This window comes from Canis aureus, chromosome 6, assembly GCF_053574225.1.
Source record: "Canis aureus isolate CA01 chromosome 6, VMU_Caureus_v.1.0, whole genome shotgun sequence".
Taxonomy (NCBI): domain Eukaryota; kingdom Metazoa; phylum Chordata; class Mammalia; order Carnivora; family Canidae; genus Canis; species Canis aureus.
The window spans coordinates 58,645,624-58,663,296 of record NC_135616.1 but is presented as its reverse complement, the minus strand read 5'-3'; the positions used below and the strand labels follow the sequence as shown (position 1 = coordinate 58,663,296).

The 17,673-nt window shown below is 45.3% G+C and overlaps 2 protein-coding genes across 7 annotated transcripts in view; one reads left to right on the top strand and one right to left on the bottom strand.

Moving 5' to 3' along the window:
• BRINP2 (BMP/retinoic acid inducible neural specific 2) overlaps positions 1–9,923 on the bottom strand; it is a 115,864-nt gene extending 105,941 nt beyond the window's left edge. The window contains exon 1 of one of the 2 annotated variants that reach the window (XM_077901793.1): positions 9,337–9,923. The gene's annotated coding sequence lies outside the window, so the exon portion shown is untranslated. Of the gene's footprint in view, positions 1–2,085; positions 2,891–9,336 lie in introns of those variants that run through there. The other variant, XM_077901792.1, reaches the window with a different exon arrangement.
• Positions 8,834–17,673, top strand: part of ASTN1 (astrotactin 1) — a 299,363-nt gene continuing 290,523 nt past the window's right edge. The window contains exon 1 of one of the 5 annotated variants that reach the window (XM_077901791.1): positions 8,834–9,191. In XM_077901791.1, the coding sequence (XP_077757917.1) occupies positions 8,909–9,191 (283 nt within the window). In that variant the 5' untranslated portion in view covers positions 8,834–8,908. The remainder of the gene's footprint in view (positions 9,192–17,673) is intronic. The other 4 variants (XM_077901790.1, XM_077901789.1, XM_077901787.1 and 1 more) reach the window with 4 other exon arrangements.

Here is a 17,673-nt window from a genome sequence, read left to right as displayed (position 1 = left end):
CCTGGGGAAAGGCGGTCAGAAGGAGTTGATGACGCAGGGATGTTCTCTGCCCTCTGGCCTTGCTCAGTAAACAACCTGTTAGTAGGCCAGAAGGGAACACCCAGAGGATGATCTGCCCCCATCCTTGAGCCTGGCCCAGTGCTGGCAGAGCAGGATCTCTCCTCCCTCCCCAGTCCTTCCTTCCTCTCCTCCTTCCTGGTGCCCACACTGCAGTGCACATCACTCCATTCTGGGAGACAAAGCCAGACCCATTTTTGGAGAGGAGGGAAAAGAAAGAGTCAAGGATGCTTCTGTCTTCTCCAGGGCTGCTGCCCAGCTGTCAAACACTTTAGATCCAGGCGCTCCCCAGCCGAGAAGACTACAGTCTGACATTTGCTTCCTTTCCCTCAAACATTTCACAGTATCTGTGCTCTGCGCCTCCTCAGATCACATCCTTTCTCAAAAAAGCAAAGCATGCATCCTTTCCCAGAGTAAGCAGCAGCTATGATATTGATAAGATTTCAGGATCACTGTGGCAGCCTTGCCTGGTCATGTCCCAAGGGCTTCAAAGCAACTTACTGTGAGTGAGAGGGAACTCCAGAGGGTCCTGCTTTAAACAACACACACACACACACACACACACACACACACACACGCAACTGTGAAACCAAGGGGGGGAAACACAAACTCCAGCAGCACTTTGCCATTGCCTGATGTCATCAGACTGCCCCCCAGGGGATTCTGTAAAATATTTTAGCTGCTTGATGAATACGGGCATTATATGTATTCTAGAGAACACGGTTAGAAAGAGTGTCCCTTCTGCAGACACATGTCTAGCGAAGGACAGTGGCAGAAATACTTATAATAAACCTTTTATCCTCCTGATTGGTTGACGCTGACATATCATTATTCCTGCTGAATAAGGCCCAGATTATCCAGCCATAAGCATCGCTTGTTATAATTGCCATCCTTTTAAGAAAACATTTGTTCCTGCTCAGGGCACCCGGCTCCCAGGGCTAGGAAGAGCACACACACGGTTCTTTACAGAGGGGTCTGTTCAATCATGTTACAGTGCATTAGCTTGATTATTAGTTAATATTTGGCTTAGGTCTATATACCCTGGATAAATATGTACCATGCAGAGGGACGGCTGGGTAAGGAGAAGACTCCTCTGGGCTGGAACAACAGCTCCCAAGTTCATGTTCCTACTAGGAAGGAACACTCCAGGAGCCTAGGCAGGGAGCCGCACCTGCATGGTCCCTTGGTCGGCAGCCTGCTTCCTGCATACAGCTGTGAGCACAGGCACACACACACACACACACACACCCCATAGGCAGCATCAGACCGTGGACCCAGATGATCACAGAACCAGGGAGAGGGATTGCTGTAGAATCTCAGCATGCCCCTCCTTCCAGCACAGCCCGGTTCTCCCCGGTGTCTCCAGCATGCTGCCAAGCTCAACTCAATCAATGGGGCCAATCACCCTGGGGAGCCTATTTGCAACCTACAGGGTCCACTCTCCAGAAATTTTTTCTTGGCTGCATGTGCCTGGGAGAAAGAGACAGGCCTCTACAGAGATGCCACGGAGCTCCTGGAGCAGGCGAACGCAGCTCTATGGACACGTAAATAGGAATGTATCCTGTATCACACCCTCAGCTCTTTGGGGCCCTTCCCAAACAGAGCAAAGCACCTCCAGTTCCGGCCAGCAGCCGCCCAAGCAGACAGAAGTCCTCGTCATCTTCTGCAATTACCCAGCCCGATTGGATTTTTCTGAAGCTAATGGGAGTTGCACTAACTTTGAGGACTTACACCAGGCAAAAGCAATATATAGGCCAGGCAGAGTGCCCAAGCCGTGTGACAACCATGCAACCCCGGCAGGCAGTAACAGGGGATCTCTCGCCAGCCAAACCCCAAAGTCCCCTGCTCAGCTCCACAAGACAGGAGCTAAGAGGTGGGCTCATTTCCCTCTGCCTGCAACTGCCAGGCACCTGAGCAGGAGGGTGGGGAGGGGCGGGGGGGGGGACGAAATGAGCCCCTTCCCAAGGGACACCCCAAAGGACGACGAGAGCGGGAGAGGGAAATCTCACCCCAACCCTGCCCCGTTACCTTGAATCCTTGCAAGAGCCCTCCTTGCCGTATCAGCTGCTCCCCAAACCTCCACCGACTGGGAGGAGACTCCTAAAACATTCCAGGTTTTTGTGCAACATCTCCAGTGGCAGCTTTCCAAAGTTTTTACTTCATGGTTTCTTGTGGCTCTTTCTCATTTGGGGGAACGCGAATGCCTCCCCCTCAGCCGGTGAGAGGGAGCGGATGTCTCTTTTCAAATTCTCTCGCTCCGGGCTTGGCTGCCGCCGCCGCCGCCGCTAGACCACTTGCCTGCTGCCTTCCCGCGGAGCCGCGAGGGTCCCCGTCACCCAAAGCATGCTCCAAGTGGGGCCTCGGCGCCAGGCCGGGGCGCACGCGGGAGAGACCGGAGCAAAGTGCAAACCCCCGGCGGGGGAGTCCCCCGTCCCTCCGCGGAAGAGAAACCCAAGATCCTGCTTTCCTTCCAACTCCAAAGAGACTCACCCGCCCTCTCTCCCTCCCTCCCTCTGTCTCTCTCCCAAATTACTGCCTGGCACTTGGGCGAGGACAGCTCCTCCGGCTTCGCTGCTCCCGCGGCCGCCTGCAGACCTGCCCCCGAGCTCGCAGCGCCCGGCAGGTGCACGTCCCCGGGCAGGTGCCCCCGGGAACCTCGGAGCTCAGCGGAGGCGCCGCCGGAGCAGCCGCCAGCAGCTTCCGAGGCAGGCGGATCCCGTCCCAGCGCTGCAGCCCGGCGCGTCCCCGCTCCGACTCGGCGCTCCGCACCTAAGCAGTGTCACCTGCAGACTCAGACACCAGATGAGTGTCTTAAGATAACAATGCTGCCCTGCCAGCCTCTCTCTTTCTTTCTTATGCACGTAGGTTGGCGGCCAATGGGACGCAGCGCCCCACTCCCCGCGGGCGCCCATTGGCTGGGCGGCTGGGCAGGGGCGGGCCCGGGTCCCCCCGGCTGTCTCCCTGGGCTCGCCCGCAGGCTGGGGTACCGGCTCGGTTAACCCTCCCGGCTTTGCAGCAGGGACTTTCTGGTGTGGCTTACGCAGCCGGGGATAAATCCACCGCCGGGGACTTGGAGGGTGTGAGAAGGCTGATGAACAGGAGGAAGCTGGGAGCTAATTACATTTTCTTCTAATCTTCCCGAGTTACAATAATCGTTTGTCCCAGACCATTTTGTTTGCTTGCTTAACTAGAACTCCCCGAGATAGGGACCCATTTGAGCCATTTTCCTTCTAATTTGAGGTTTTATTCGGTTGTTTTGTGCATTTTAGCCTCTTGGTCTCGAATTGCTTAATTAGAAATGAGCCCCCAAGTGAGGAATACTTATCTCACAGTGCGCGCGCGCGTGTACACACACACACACGCCACACACCCCAGAGATACAGGAGGGAGAGGAAAAAGATAGCAGGAACTCAGTAAGAAGAGAGAAAGAGAGAGAGAGAGAGAGACTCTGAACAGCTAAATCAAGAAACGTTCTGTCCCCAAAACCAGGATTGGGAAGACAAACGCACAGAGAACTTCGGGTTTCTGGGGAGAGATTAAAGGGAAAAAATGTCCTGCTTCCGAAAAAGGGAATTGTTTTGCCTTTGGTGCTGTCTTTCTGTGTGTCTCTTTTTGCTTTGGTGTGTGTCAGGAAGAGGACTGGTGCTCTCCGTTTGGTTTTTAAGGGAAGACTAGAGAAATCAGAACAGGACCAGCCTTGTTTCTGTGAAGCAGATGCTGTTGCTGAGCCTGTGAATTGGGGGGGGGGGGGGGGGTGGAGGGGGGAAGAGTAAGCAAAAAATTATTAACTTTGGATCAAAGAGTGTGAAATATATTCTTGATGTCCTAATGAGTTTGCACAGCTGAATTGCGTCCAGCTAACTAACATACTACACTCAATTTGGGCAAGAGCACCGGAGAGTAATAGTTGAAGAAAAATCCAATTCAACAGAAGAGCTAGGTGCTGGAGTTGGCAAAGGAATTTGGGGAGTTCACACCCAGTTGTGTGGTGGGAGAAAATATAGGGAGAAGAAATACATAGAAAAGGAGAGCAGTGTTTTGATTTAGCTTTCTTGAATGGAGAGCAAAATAAAAAATTATTTTGTAAAAAAAAAAAAAAAACCTGGAAAAAATAAAAGAAAGCAGAAGTTTAATGAATACCCGAGTAGTATGCATCAAGATTAGCTAAAAAAGCATGAAGGAGCCAGATGTTCTGAATGAATGAGAAAAAATTAGAACCACTTCTCACACACACACACCCTTAGCCCCACCCATCCATCACTTTCACCTCCTCTGTATCTTATTATGCAGATTTGACCTTCCTTCTCCATACTGTAGGTATGGAGTTCTCAGCCATGTTAAAAAAAAATTAATGAGGTATAATACACATGAAAAATTCCACAAGTGTATAGTTTGATGAATTTTTGCCTGTATATGCCTCCATGTAATCACTGTCTACATCATTTCCAGCTCCCCAGAAGCTCATCTGCTTTTCTCAGTCCAAATTCCCTACTCTCCAGAGATAGCTGCTATTCTGACTTCCATCATCAAAGATTAATGTTACCTGTTCTTGAATTGCATAAATAGAAGCTGAGCATAAACACACTTTTGTGTCTGTTTTCTTTTGCTTATCATTTTGTCTGTCTGTGAGGTTCATCCATGTGGCTGCGTGTTTTTTTATTGCTATGTAGTATTCCATTGTGTGACTACAAATCATTTATAGATTTTCCTAGTGATGAATTTTTGGATTTTTTTTTTGGTCTATTCAAAATAAACCTGCTATGGACATTCTTACATATTTCTTTTGGTGAACACATGCAGTATTTATCCTTGGTATACACCAAGGAGTTTAAATTACTTAATTTGCTTTTGGCTACTACAAGGGAGGCAATCTCACGAAGGAGATTCTGAAGCCTACTTCCTATCTGAAATAATTGAATAAAGGGATAATGTCAAAGGCTATCATTACTGAACACAAACCAATGCCTAAAATATGTCCAATCTTTTCCATACATAGTCTCACTTTCTTCTCACAACTGCTCTAAAAAGTATGTATAATCATTTCTATTCTACAAATTAAGAATCTCAAATGCAAGACATAGTGTTAAAAGGTGGCCCTTGGAGTGCAAAGTGGAGTGTGCGTGTATATAAGTGCTCTGTGAGGGGGGCTATAAGACAAGGATGTGATAGAGGGACCCACCATGTAGATGACGTTGGAGACTGGTCTGTGGCAACCGGACAACCTGGAAAACACAGATCAATGCATCCCACGTGGACAGAAGGGCATGGGAGGACTGGAAATGGGAAATGGGCTTGAATTTGATTGGAATGTGTATCTGTATTGTCAGGAGAGAGGGGATAAATTAGAGATAACAGAACCTGCCATTCGATAGCATCTCAGTGAATATAAGTACTAGCACCTATCTGTGGCCCATGGGGTGGGCAGAGATCACAGACTCCATTTCACTGATATGGATACTGAAGATAAGAATGGCCTAATCTCAGGGTGCCTGGGTAGCTCAGTGAGCTGAGTGTCTGACTCTTGATTTTGGCCCAGGTCATGATCTGAGAGTCCTGAGATTGAGCCCCACGTGGGGCTCCACCCTGTGTGTAGAGCCTGCTTAAGATTCTCTCTCCCTCTTCTCCCATTGCCCCTCCAAGTGTAAGCTCTCTCGAAAAAAAAAAAAAAATTAAAATAAAAAATTCCCTAATCTCATTTCCAGGGAAGCCTGGGTGGCTTGGTAGTTGAATGCATGCCTTTGGCTCAGGTCGTGATCCTGGAGTCCTGGGATCGAGTTCCGCATTGGATTCCCTGCATGGAGCCTGCTTCTCCCTCTGCCTGTGTCTCTGCCTCTCTCTGTATGTCTCTCATGAATAAATAAATAAAATATTTTTTAAAATCTCATTTCCAAATAAGCCAATTAAAGAGTTGAGACTTGAACCCAAACCTGTTGTTTCACTGCATCAGGTTGCCTATACCAAAGGTAATGGTTGGGATGCATACAAATTTATCCCGGTTCCATTTAAATGCAAAACATCACACAGTACAGATGCTCTAGCTTCTGTGAACTTCAACCTTTCCCTCTTCTTCCTTTTTTTAAAAAAATATTTTATTTATTTATTCATGAGAGACACACAGAGAGAGGCAGAGACACAGGCAGAGGGAGAAGCAGGCTCCATGCAGAGAGCCCAACGTGGGACTCGATCCAGGGTCTCCAGGATCATGCCCTGGGCTAAAGGCAGCACTAAACCGCTGAGCCACCCAGGCTGCCCCTTTTTAATTCCCTGAGAGGAGGCCATGAGACATTATATCTATGTTTACAGGACTCCTGTGCCCTGGCAATATGTGACGTCTTTTTATTTGTACAGTTCTTTTGTCTGACGTTCCCATAGAGAAAGAGGTCTATAAAGACTTGAGACATCAACTTTCAACTATTTCCAATTCAATATACATTTTTCAGTGACCATTAAATCTATTCTTTTTTTCCTTGTAAATGTGTATAGGAAAGCATGCAAAGATGACTACAGATTGGTAAAGAATACTAGATATTGATTTATTGGAATATCAGCCCCAAATGGTTCGCTTGGGTTTTCTAAAATGACTCAACACTTTAGAAGATCAAAGATTTCAAAGTAATTGCAGATTATACACTACTCAAAAGCAGGAGCATTTTTCCTGTCCATGCCTAACCTAATGCCCAGCATATGGTAGGTATCCAAATGTTTACTGGATGAATGAATGTGATCCATAAAGTCTGAGGATAATCCATGGATGCACCTAAAGGTAGTCTGTGTAGTGGAAAGGCCATTAGGCAAAGAAGTCTTATTTGCTGTCTTAGCTCTACCCCTTCTTGGCAGATTGATCTTGGGTAAATCACCTCACTATTTCACTGGACTTAATTTCATCATCTGTTAAATCCATCTGAAAGATTGGACTAATAGATGATCTGGTTAGTCACGTGCCATTTCTTGCATTCTACGATTAAGTGTGTTTTCCTGGCATCTACTCTAACCTTTCAATGGTAAACTCTGCATAACTAAGTTTAATACTGCTTTTTAAGCTAGGGAGAGTAGGAAAAAAAAAGATTTCCTGGGGTCTTTCTCTTCCTCGGTACCTCCTAAGGGAGAAATGAAAATAAGAATGAATTTTAGGAAGGTCATCAGCTAATAAATCTTTTTTGCAGGGGGTGTGTAATCTACCTCTGGATTAGTTCTCAGGCACAGCAGATTCAAAACACAACTTGTAATGAAGTATTTTTGTTCTTCTTTTCATATTTAACAGGTCTTTCAGCCCTTAAATATGGCTCATCTTCTCTATTCTCATCCATGGACTTGAGTAACCTTGTGAAATATATGGCAATATATGGACTTTCCCTTTAAAGGACATATATACCAGTAAATTAACACCAGGTACCATGAGAATGAAATGGTTTCTAAAATGGAAAATCCTCCTTGGAAAGTGTGGTGCATTAAATTCCTAGAGAGTAGCAACTACCTATATGAGACTTACAGCACCTAGTATTTAAATCAGCATTGAATAAATGATGTTGGAAGGCAAACTTTTAAAATAAGTTATTGGTTATCACGGGAGAGAAAGTTCAGTAAAACATCAGATTCCAGCACACACAAACCACTTTTCTACCATGGTTTATTGCATATTGTCATCCTTTTGTTGAGGCAACACTGCCCAGCACTAGTGGAAATAAAATTTATATGGGGTTATTTTTGTTATCTATGTGTTCTACTTCTGATGGGGCTGGTACTGACTTGGCCCATATCCAAGGATACTCTTTCATTTATTTCCTTTTTTTTTTTTTTTTTTTTATTTCCAATTTGTTAGCGGTGCTTAGACACTTCAGGTTGCCCCCCCCCCCCACACACACACATTTTCTTCCAGCTCTGTTATATTGACGGGATTCTCTATAACTAAAGGCTCCAGATTTCTTTTAGCTGGTTCTACTTTTTTTTTAAATTAATTGTAGCACTCCCCATATCAACTTTATATTGGTTACCATAGATAACATTTGTCACAGAAATGAAACAAAGAACTGAAAAAAGTTGCCAATAAAACTTCTGACCTCCTGCTTCACTGTGCACAGTGCATTGCCTTTGTTTTGTTGTTCACAACTACCTCTTGAGCTAACTATATCTAGAAGCCACATATTTCCTCTAAATATTTCTGCAAAGTTAGTGCTGCGTAAAAATATATATACATCCATTTTTCTCCGCACCCGTTTCTCCAACATACGAATGCAAAATTAATGGGTAAAAAAAGGGCAAGAATGGGGTCACCCAATCCACAAAATATCCGGGGGAGAGGGGGCTCATTTGCATCTAGAGAGGACCCCCCCCCCGCCCCGCACCTGCTCTCAGGAAGCGCCTTTTAAGGTGTGTGTGCCTGTGTGCCCTTCCCAAGCCATCTGGATGGTGATGCGTGGGGGAAGATCTTGCATCGCAAAGACCGATTTTTCAAAAAATGCTGTGCAGGTAGTTCCCAGCCAAGAGCGTGCTCTGGCCAGGGGAGGCGAAGGAGGAGAAAGGCGGCAGCGCCGGCAGCCTGCTGGGGGCTGACCTGATTCCCTAGAATCCTCAGCTCCCTTCCTCTCTCCTCCGACGTCCTTCCTTCCCTTCTCTCCTCCTTCCCCCCCTTCCCTTCCCCAGCCGAGCAGCTGCGAGGAACAAAGACCGCGGGCGCTCCGGGAAGCAGCGCGCAAGCCCCGCGCCGTGCGCGCGGCGTCTGGCTCGGCGGAGCGGGGCTCTCCGGGCTCCACGTCCCTCCGCAGCCTCCCCCGCCTCCCGCGCTCGCTCGCTCCCGCCCGCTCGCCGCCTCCCCCACCTTCGCGGCGCGGGAGGAAGGCGGCCGGGGCTCAAGATGGCTTTAGCCGGGCTGTGCGCCCTGATCGCCTGCTGCTGGGCGCCGGCAGCGGTGCTGGCCACGGCCGCCGGCGACGTGGACGCGTCCAAGGAGCTGGAGTGCAAGCTCAAGAGCATCACGGTGTCGGCGCTGCCCTTCCTGCGCGAGAACGACCTGAGCATCATGCACAGCCCCTCGGCCTCCGAGCCCAAGCTCCTCTTCTCGGTGCGCAACGACTTCCCGGGAGAAATGGTCGTGGTGGACGACCTGGAAAACACGGAGCTGCCCTACTTCGTGCTGGGTGAGTCCCGGGGGAGGTCGAGGCGGCCCGGCGGCCCCCCAGCCCCTCCCCGGCGGGCTCCACACACCCACTCGCCGCCGGCCTCCCCTCCCCCACGCCGACCTCCGCGGACCCGCCCCGCGCCCGGCCCGCCCTGCGCACCCACCTGCCGGCCGGCGCCCGCTGCCCCGACTTCTCCCCAGATCCGCCGTGGGCGCTGGGCCTTCCACCTCGCCGCGGCCCTCCCTCACAGGGGCGGGTTGCAGAAGCCTCTCCGAAGCCGTTCCGGGGCCTTGACCTCCCCGCTTTCCTTCGGGAGCACCTTGACGGAGCGCTTGTCTGCTACCGGCTCGACTCCCACGAGCTCCTCTCCCCACTCCCTGGCCACATGCCTCACACCCCCTGGACACCCACTCCCACGGCGTCTCCCGGGGGCCTAAACAGGTCTCCACCCCGCCCTCCCCGCGGCCGGGGTGTGCAGGCCACATTGCACCGGCTGGATCTGTAGCGTGCACTCTCCGAGGGGGCTCTTTTATCTGTCACCAGGTTACTGACACTCTCTCGGGCCTTCTTGCACCGCACTCAAGTTTTCTCTACCCCTGCTGTCCATCCTGGCCAGTCCCACCTTCCCGCCTGCATGCAACAATGTCCTCATCCAGACACCTCCACATGCCCAGGTCCCATCACAGTTCCTTAGATAAAGAAATCACCCAACTGTAGTGTGTCGATGTTGGTATCTTTGTCCCCTACGCCACCATAGGCAGGCATAGGCATTCCTGCACACAGTTATCTCCCTGGGGGAAGAGGCTCCCCCTTCCTTCCTTCCTTCCTTTGTTTACACTTCTCTCTCAGTACCCCTGTATTAATTTTCTTAGGCCACAAAACTCCCTCAGGTCCTGGAACCTCTACATCACTTCTAATCTGCCTCTCTGTGTCACTACCAGGCTGCAAACATACTGTGGTCCTGCTCCAGCCTCTTGCAGAGCAGCACAGCTTCCTTTGACTTGGTTCACCAGAATTTCCCTCACTTCCCCCCACCCCCAGATGTCTCTGTCTCCCTGCTGTGCATGCCCACCATGCAGTCTATTTCTTTAGTGATGCTGTAAATCATCCTTATGTTGACCACGAGAGAATTCAAAGGTGACCCAATTCAGAGGTACTCTCTAGATCCCCAAACTGAGAAACCATGAAACTGTTGAGGAGGCTATTGTACCTATTGAATGTCCTGCCAGCTGGAGTTCACTCTAGGAACATGGCTTCCTGATGGCTATCCATAGGTTAGAACCACATGTGGAAGGTCCTCTAACATCTCCCTTTATCCACAAGACATTTCTTCACATTGAAAACATTAAGAAGTGGGTGAGTAAACCCCTACTCTCCAATCCCTACGAACAAGCAATTTCAATTCCCTGGTCCTTTGAAAAGTTGGTATTCAGTTCCTGGAGTGCATCTTAGTTGGCCGTGTTAAGTCCAGCCTACACTCTTGATGGCATTACTTATTTTTGCATTAAAAACAGACCAATAACATAATAAAAACTGGGGGCTGGCTGGGAATGGGGACACTGTGGATACGCTGCTCATTAAAATGTGCAATTGCTGGGTTATTCAGTGGATGTAAATTTTGTGTAGAAGTCATGCTGATGTGCAAGTACAATCTGTTCATCATAATTTACAAGAATGAGTATAGGGAATTATGTGTTTCTAAAGAGCCTGTTTTGGGTTTTACATGCAGTGTTTACTGTGCACAAGGAGGGCTGTGTGTGGTGCATGAAGAAAGGGAAATTGGACTAGCAGGTCTTCAAAATCCCACCTCCTTTTTTTCAGACTCCCAAAGCCAGGGCCTAAAGCTGTGATGTGCCTGCTAGGATCCAGTGTGCACAGCAAAAGACCAGATGTTAAAGAATGGGGTTTCTGCACCTCTGTGCAAAGCTGCCCACTGCAGCACCCTGCTGGAGTTGCTATGGTAACCTCCTGCAACTTGGCATTTACATACAGGAACAGACACACTCTCACTTCAGGGCCGGATGCATTTCCTAAATGCATTGATTGTGTCCTTGCCACCACCACCCTCAGTCAATGGGGGCATGTTCAGAAGAAGAGATGTACTGTTGCCTGTCTCTTCTGACCCAGTATTTCCAGGGGGAATAGGAGTCACTATCAGCTTGGGTGAGGGAGCAGAACTAGGCAGAAAGGGATAGTCCAAGTTCATGGAGGGTCAACCCAAGTGTATATAGTTGCTCTCCAAGTTAAGTTCTGTGGTCTTGGTTTCTGTCACTCATGGCCAGTAGTAAAGGCTGTAGTGACTTTGGTTTAGAGCTTTCCTTACTCTTACCTCTGGAGCTTAGTTGGCTGAAGCCATCCCTTGGAGGAATATGAACCTACCACTCCTGGGAAATTATTGATCATTGACTTGCTCAGCACTTGTAGGTACCATTAGGATAGAGAAGTTAAAAAAAAAACAAAAGGCCCCTGCCCTTGGGTTTTCTCTAGTCCATGGAAACACAGACTGAAATACTTTGAAGAATTGTAAGTAGTAACCCTTGAGTGTGTGGTAGGGATGGTAAGGGGTGTAGGAATACTGAGGAAGGAACTAGTTGCATATGGTGAGAGCAGACTCCATGGATAACATGGGCTTCACATGGACCTTGACCCAAATCAGGTCCTTTGGTTTCCTTTTGTCTCCAGGATCAAGTCCTCTTACTTCAGTGAGGCAAACAGGTACCTTATCCTTCTGACTACAGCCAACTTCTCCAGCCTCATATCCCTGCAAGCCTGCCGTAGCCTTTCAGGATGTTTTTCAAGACTTTGCACATGCTGTTTCCTCCACCTAGAATGCTCCTTTCCCCTTCTCCTCTTGGCAGCCTTCTAGTCTTCCTTCTATATCCTGTACACATCACCTGTCTAGTAAGCCTTCCCTATCCTCCCAAGTCGTAGAAGTTAATCCCACTCCTGTGTTCTTCGAATGGATTTAAAAAATCAAAACACAAATGAATGAAATTAAAGATGGATTCAATTTGGCTTGGTAAAGGGGAAGTGAAGTCATTTGAAGGCATGCAACAAAGATAAGCAGTCGGTGGTGGTGAGAGTGAGTATGGGATGGTGTGTGTATGATGCAGTACAGAGATTGGCCTGTGGTAGGAGAGTGGTCAGGACAGTGCCTGGCTCTGTAGAGTGGAGCATGGTTCTCCACTTAGAAGCCAGGCAGTGGAGGGCTGACTTGACAAAGAAAGCCATGGAGCCTGATTTCCAGAAACTACCTCAGCCATCAGTGCTGTGGATTTTGCTTGGCGGATAACCCTGCAGGGCAGTGAAGGGGGTGGGGATAGCTCCTGTTTTCAGTGAGTTTGCAAATTGTTTGGCAATGGCCACATGTAACTTTCAGTTGTGTTTTGTTTGGCTACATGTAATTTTTAAATGTTTTAAATTTAAATGTTTTTAGAGGGCTGCCATCTCTAGGTTGTCATCTTTCCCTTTTCTTTATGGTATTTATCTGACAACTCTAAGCCAGGTAATCCAAACCTGCTTTCAGAAGTGTTGTAGAACTTTACAATATCCCAAATTAATGGCAATTTCTAGTTTAAGATATTTAAATTCCTAGACCTGTGGACCAAAAAGAAGAGGCTACAAATGCAACCATAGGTGTTTTTTGGGGGGGTCTTAGTGATTGCAATCCAGGAGACACAGAGTCGATGGAAAAAGAAAGTCTGCTCAAATTGCAAGCAGAGAGTACAGGTTGATAAAAGCAAAACCCACAAGGTAACAGAACTTGTTCGGAAAGAATTATGATTAGAGCTGGTCGAGTTAAACTGGAGACTACAGAATTGGCTATTTAGCTAACAGGTGTTACATTGGATTTCAGTCCAAAGTAGAAAGATTTGTTCTAGGAGCTGGTAAAGCTGCAGTTGACAAGTTACAATTGATGACCTCAAAAGTTCATGGTGGGAATTGAAACGGAAGTTCATGGGCTCTACTTCTTCAGTGTCTTCCCCAACCTATTCTGAACTACTCTCTTAGCAATGTTATTTCTCTTTGGAATTTTCCTTAAAAGGCCTACTACCATCTCAGGAACATAGAAAAGCTTCCTAATTCGCCAATGGAAACATCCTATCTCAACAAAAACTTTGTATCTCAGCTTTAAAAACAGTAGACATTCTTGCTTTGGAGGCATATTTGATGTTGACACAATTGGTTAACCTGAAAGGTAGCTTCTGCACTGAAGTGTGGTTTCCTGTGCTGTGAACAGATTAATCAGACTCACTACTATTTGAAAGGGCTGCTCCTCTGTTTCAAATCCAACTATTGAGCTTGTGCATGTGTAAAACTTAGTGAAGAAAGCGGTTTCTCTTGAGCCTTGGTGTTTAGTTTTAAACATCATGGCTCTTGATTGAAGAGGGTACTCCCGAAGATAAATCAATCAGCTTGCAAAGATGTAGTGAGTTCCTACCTGCAAGGTGCTGTTTTTAAACTGTCTAGAGCGGTCCAGTGTGGTGATTAAAAGAATAGGCTTTGTGGTGATTAAAAGAATAGGCTTTGAAGACAGATCTGGTGTCAATTCCTGGCTTTCCACTTATTCCAACAGTGGAGAAAAGTAAGGATCAGAGAGGTTAAATAACTTGTGCATGGTCACATAGCTAACAATTGATGGATCCATCACTCGAACTCGAGTCAATATAGCAATTAAACCTTTGTTAGTTACTATTTCGTGCCTTAACATTTTTAAAAATCTGCTCTTTTTCATGGTTGGCTAAAAGAAGCCCTGACAATGATTAGAATAGGGAAAGTATAGTAACCTAGCTTGTACAGAAGAATCTTTTATGATTTCTACGTAAATGTCTTTTGAATAGCCTTGCCAATTGAGTGATTTCCCAGGCAAGGCTTAATGCAGAAGAGAGTGAACTTCATCAAGAAACATTTGCCTGGGGCAGCCCCGGTGGCTCAGTGGTTTAGCGCCACCTTCAGCCTGGGGCATGATCCTGGAGACCCCGGGATCAAGTCCCATGTCGGGCTCCTTGCATGGAGCCTGCTTCTCCCTCTGCCTGTGTCTCTGCCGCTCTCTCTCTCTGTATCTCTCATTAATAAATAAATAAAATCTTAAAAAAAAAAAGAAAAAGAAAAAGAAACATTTGCCTGAGTAGGTGTTCTTACCTAAACAGAATTGGGGAGTTCTTATAGTGTTCAGATTTCTGTAGCCATGTTCCTTGGTGTGTTATGGCACCCACCATCTTGATGAACAATGTGGGGTACCTGAGGATAAAGATACGTGTCCAGTGCTCTTCTTAGAAAGACCTCACTGAAATGCAAACTGGGAATTCCAGAAGAAGGTTCCACTGCTAAGTGAAGCCATCCATAAGATCCAGAAGATGCTGTGGTTTTAGCTCCTTGTCCAAGGCCACCACCTTTTGTATTAAGTAGTCCTGTGCTTACAATCCACTGTCAGAGCCCAGTGGAGTTGCTTGAATAGCAGTTTCTCAACTTTTTAATTGGCTTCCAATGTAAAACTGGGCATAATTTTTCTACCTTTCTGCAAAAGGTGAGCTTTTGCCTAATGGGAAATAGCCCTAATGTTTTTTAACATGTCTCTCCATCTCCCCATTTGAGAAGAAACTTTAAAATTTGTTTCTTTTCCTTCCTACTCTCTGCTACGGTGAGCTGCTTAGATTAACAGTAAACAGATTTGTATGGAGCGGCAACCCATCCAAGACACGGGAGGATGAATGGTTGCAATCTTAAAGTAGGGTCTTCTACACTTATAACTCACAGTAGCAGAATTCACTAATTTATAGTATTGAGAGGTTTATTATTTACTGTTTGTCTACAGAAATGTAGATTTTTACATCAAAGGCAATTTGAATGCAAGAGTGATGAAATTTACAACACTTCAAATGCTCTTCTAGATATACTGATAGGTTTGAATTCAAGTCATTGGAATTTTTGAAGGAAAAATAAAATACAAGCTTAATTTCTTTATTTTTCTTTGTGGAGTAAAGATTGAGATCTTTTTTATAGAAAAAATATATATAACACATTTCATATATTTGTATTTGTGATGGTTTTTTTAGGGATATGATGAAACCCAAAAGGCTAGTAGTTTCTCAGATTAAGGCCAGTTTATGGATACAGAACTTGGCGTCTTTTCAGCAGGAACATGCTGGGTCTTTATTTCTCCACTTTTACACCAAATTCAAATATATGCACACAGATGGTAGAAAAAGCTCTATTTTGAGAAAGTTAATCCCTCAGGACATGTTAAAGCCTATGGTAATTTCTAATGTACCGCAATTTGGCATCTATCATCATTTTTTAATTTTTATTGTAAATATGTAGTAGTTATTATTTTGTATTTTAATCACATACAATTTAAAACTTTGAAGAAACAAATGAAGTGCCTCTATTGATTCCTGGGTTTCCAAGGAACAAAATTTGTACAAATTAAATTGTTGCTGATGGTAATCTAAATTGATATGTGACAACCTTTATAAAATAGTTTGATATTACACAGTAAAGTTGATAACATGCATGCCTCATGACCTAGCGATTCCATGTTTAGGTTTTTATCACACAGGAATTTTTATATGTATATGTTGTTAACCTTAAAAATGAAAGTTATTTTATCAGCAAAAAAGTGTTTATTTGGGAGTGGCAGAGAACTGCATTTGAGGATGCAAGTGGTGGCAAAACCATAGGCAAGTCTAACAAACAAAAGAGAGAAATGTTATTCTATGGAGAAGGAAGAAGTTGAGGGAGGTTGTTTGAATGAAAGTGCAATGGAAAAAAGCAAGAATTCAGGGTGATAATAATTTGTCATCAGTTGAGTTGCAAGGCTAGTTGGCTTCTTGTAGAAGATTCAATGTACATCTTCCTGCTGGGACTTGATCATTCTTTCCTCTGGATGATTCTTCTGTTGGAGTTTGTAACTGACACTTCTCCCTGTGATTGACAGTGAGTGGTAGGGCTCCCCCTTCCAGCCTCCCTGCTTCACTTTAGGGAGATTTTCCTTCATTAATTTTCACAATACACGTGAATATTTGTAGTAGTGATATTAGCCATGGAAAAACCTGGAAACAACCCAATGTCCATTAACAGGAGGCTAGAAGTATAGGAGGTGTTACAGTCATCCAATGGAATGTTATCCGGCCAGAAGAATAGATGATTTAGAGCCACATGTAGGAACACGGACACATGTTAAGTGAAAATAAGTAACTAGCTGAAAAATACATACAACGTGGTTTCACTTATATAAAATTCAAAATAACACTTTTGAAAATATATAAAGATGTAAATTTTTAAGAAAAGCAAAGGAACACAAAATAAAGGATGGGTGTTACCTCTGGTGGAAAGGGAAGATAATGCAAAGGAAGAGGGGGAAAAAGGGGCTTCAGACATCCTGGTGGTATTTCATTTTTGTTTTTCTTCCTTTTTTTTTAAAAAAAAAACTTTAATTTCTTATAACAGTTTTAGGTTTACAGAAAAACTAAAGAAAATACAGAGTTCTCATACCCCACACCCATTTTCTCCTGTTAGTAACGTCTTATGTTGGTATGATACATTTATTACAATTTGTTACATATATAATTTATTACAAATAACTAACATTGATCTATTACTATTAACTAAGGTCCATCCTTTATTTAGATTTTTTTAGTTTTCCTTAGTTTTTACACAATATCTTTTTCTCTTTTCCAAGATCCTACCTTACTTATTACCACATTACATTGAGACATCGAGTCTCCTTAGACTCCTCTTGGCTGGGCAGTTTTCTCAGATTTGTTTTTGATGACCTTAACAATTTGGGGGAGTATTGATCAGGTATTTTGCAGGATATCCCTCAACTGGGTTTTTTGTATTTTCCTCCTGATGAGACTGGGGCTTTGTGTTTGGGGGAGGAAGCCATTTTCATCACTTGTCAAGGGTACATTCTGTCAATATGACTTTTAGCATTGTAACTATTGACCTTGACCACCTGGCTGAAGTAGAAATTGTCAGATTTTTCTACTGTGAGTTACTCTCTTTTTCCCTTTCCTTGCTGTTCTCTTGGAAGGAAGACACTATGTGTAGTCTATTCTAAAGGGATGGTGAGCTCTGGTCCACCATTTAGAAAGCTGAGTACGTAAATTAGTTTGAATTATTGTACATGAGACAGTTGTCTCTTGTATCTCTCATTAATGCATGTATTTAATCATTTATTTATATCATAGGGACTCACAAATACTTGCTTTATACTTTGAATTATAATCCAATACTACTTTATTGATTTTATTGCTGAAATTGTTCCAGCTTTGGCTAATGGGGAAGCTCTTTGAGTTGGCTTCTGTGTCCCTTTGACATACTCTCATCAGTGTGGGTGTTTGTTTTGGTTTTGGTTTTGAACATTTTGTTACTTTCTGCCACTTTCTGCTCCAGCTTATTTTGTATATTGCCTACCCACCGTGCCCCCAGAGTTCTAGAATCAGCTTTTTCCAGTTAGCCCTGATTCTTTTCACTGAAGAATGATTATTAGAAACCA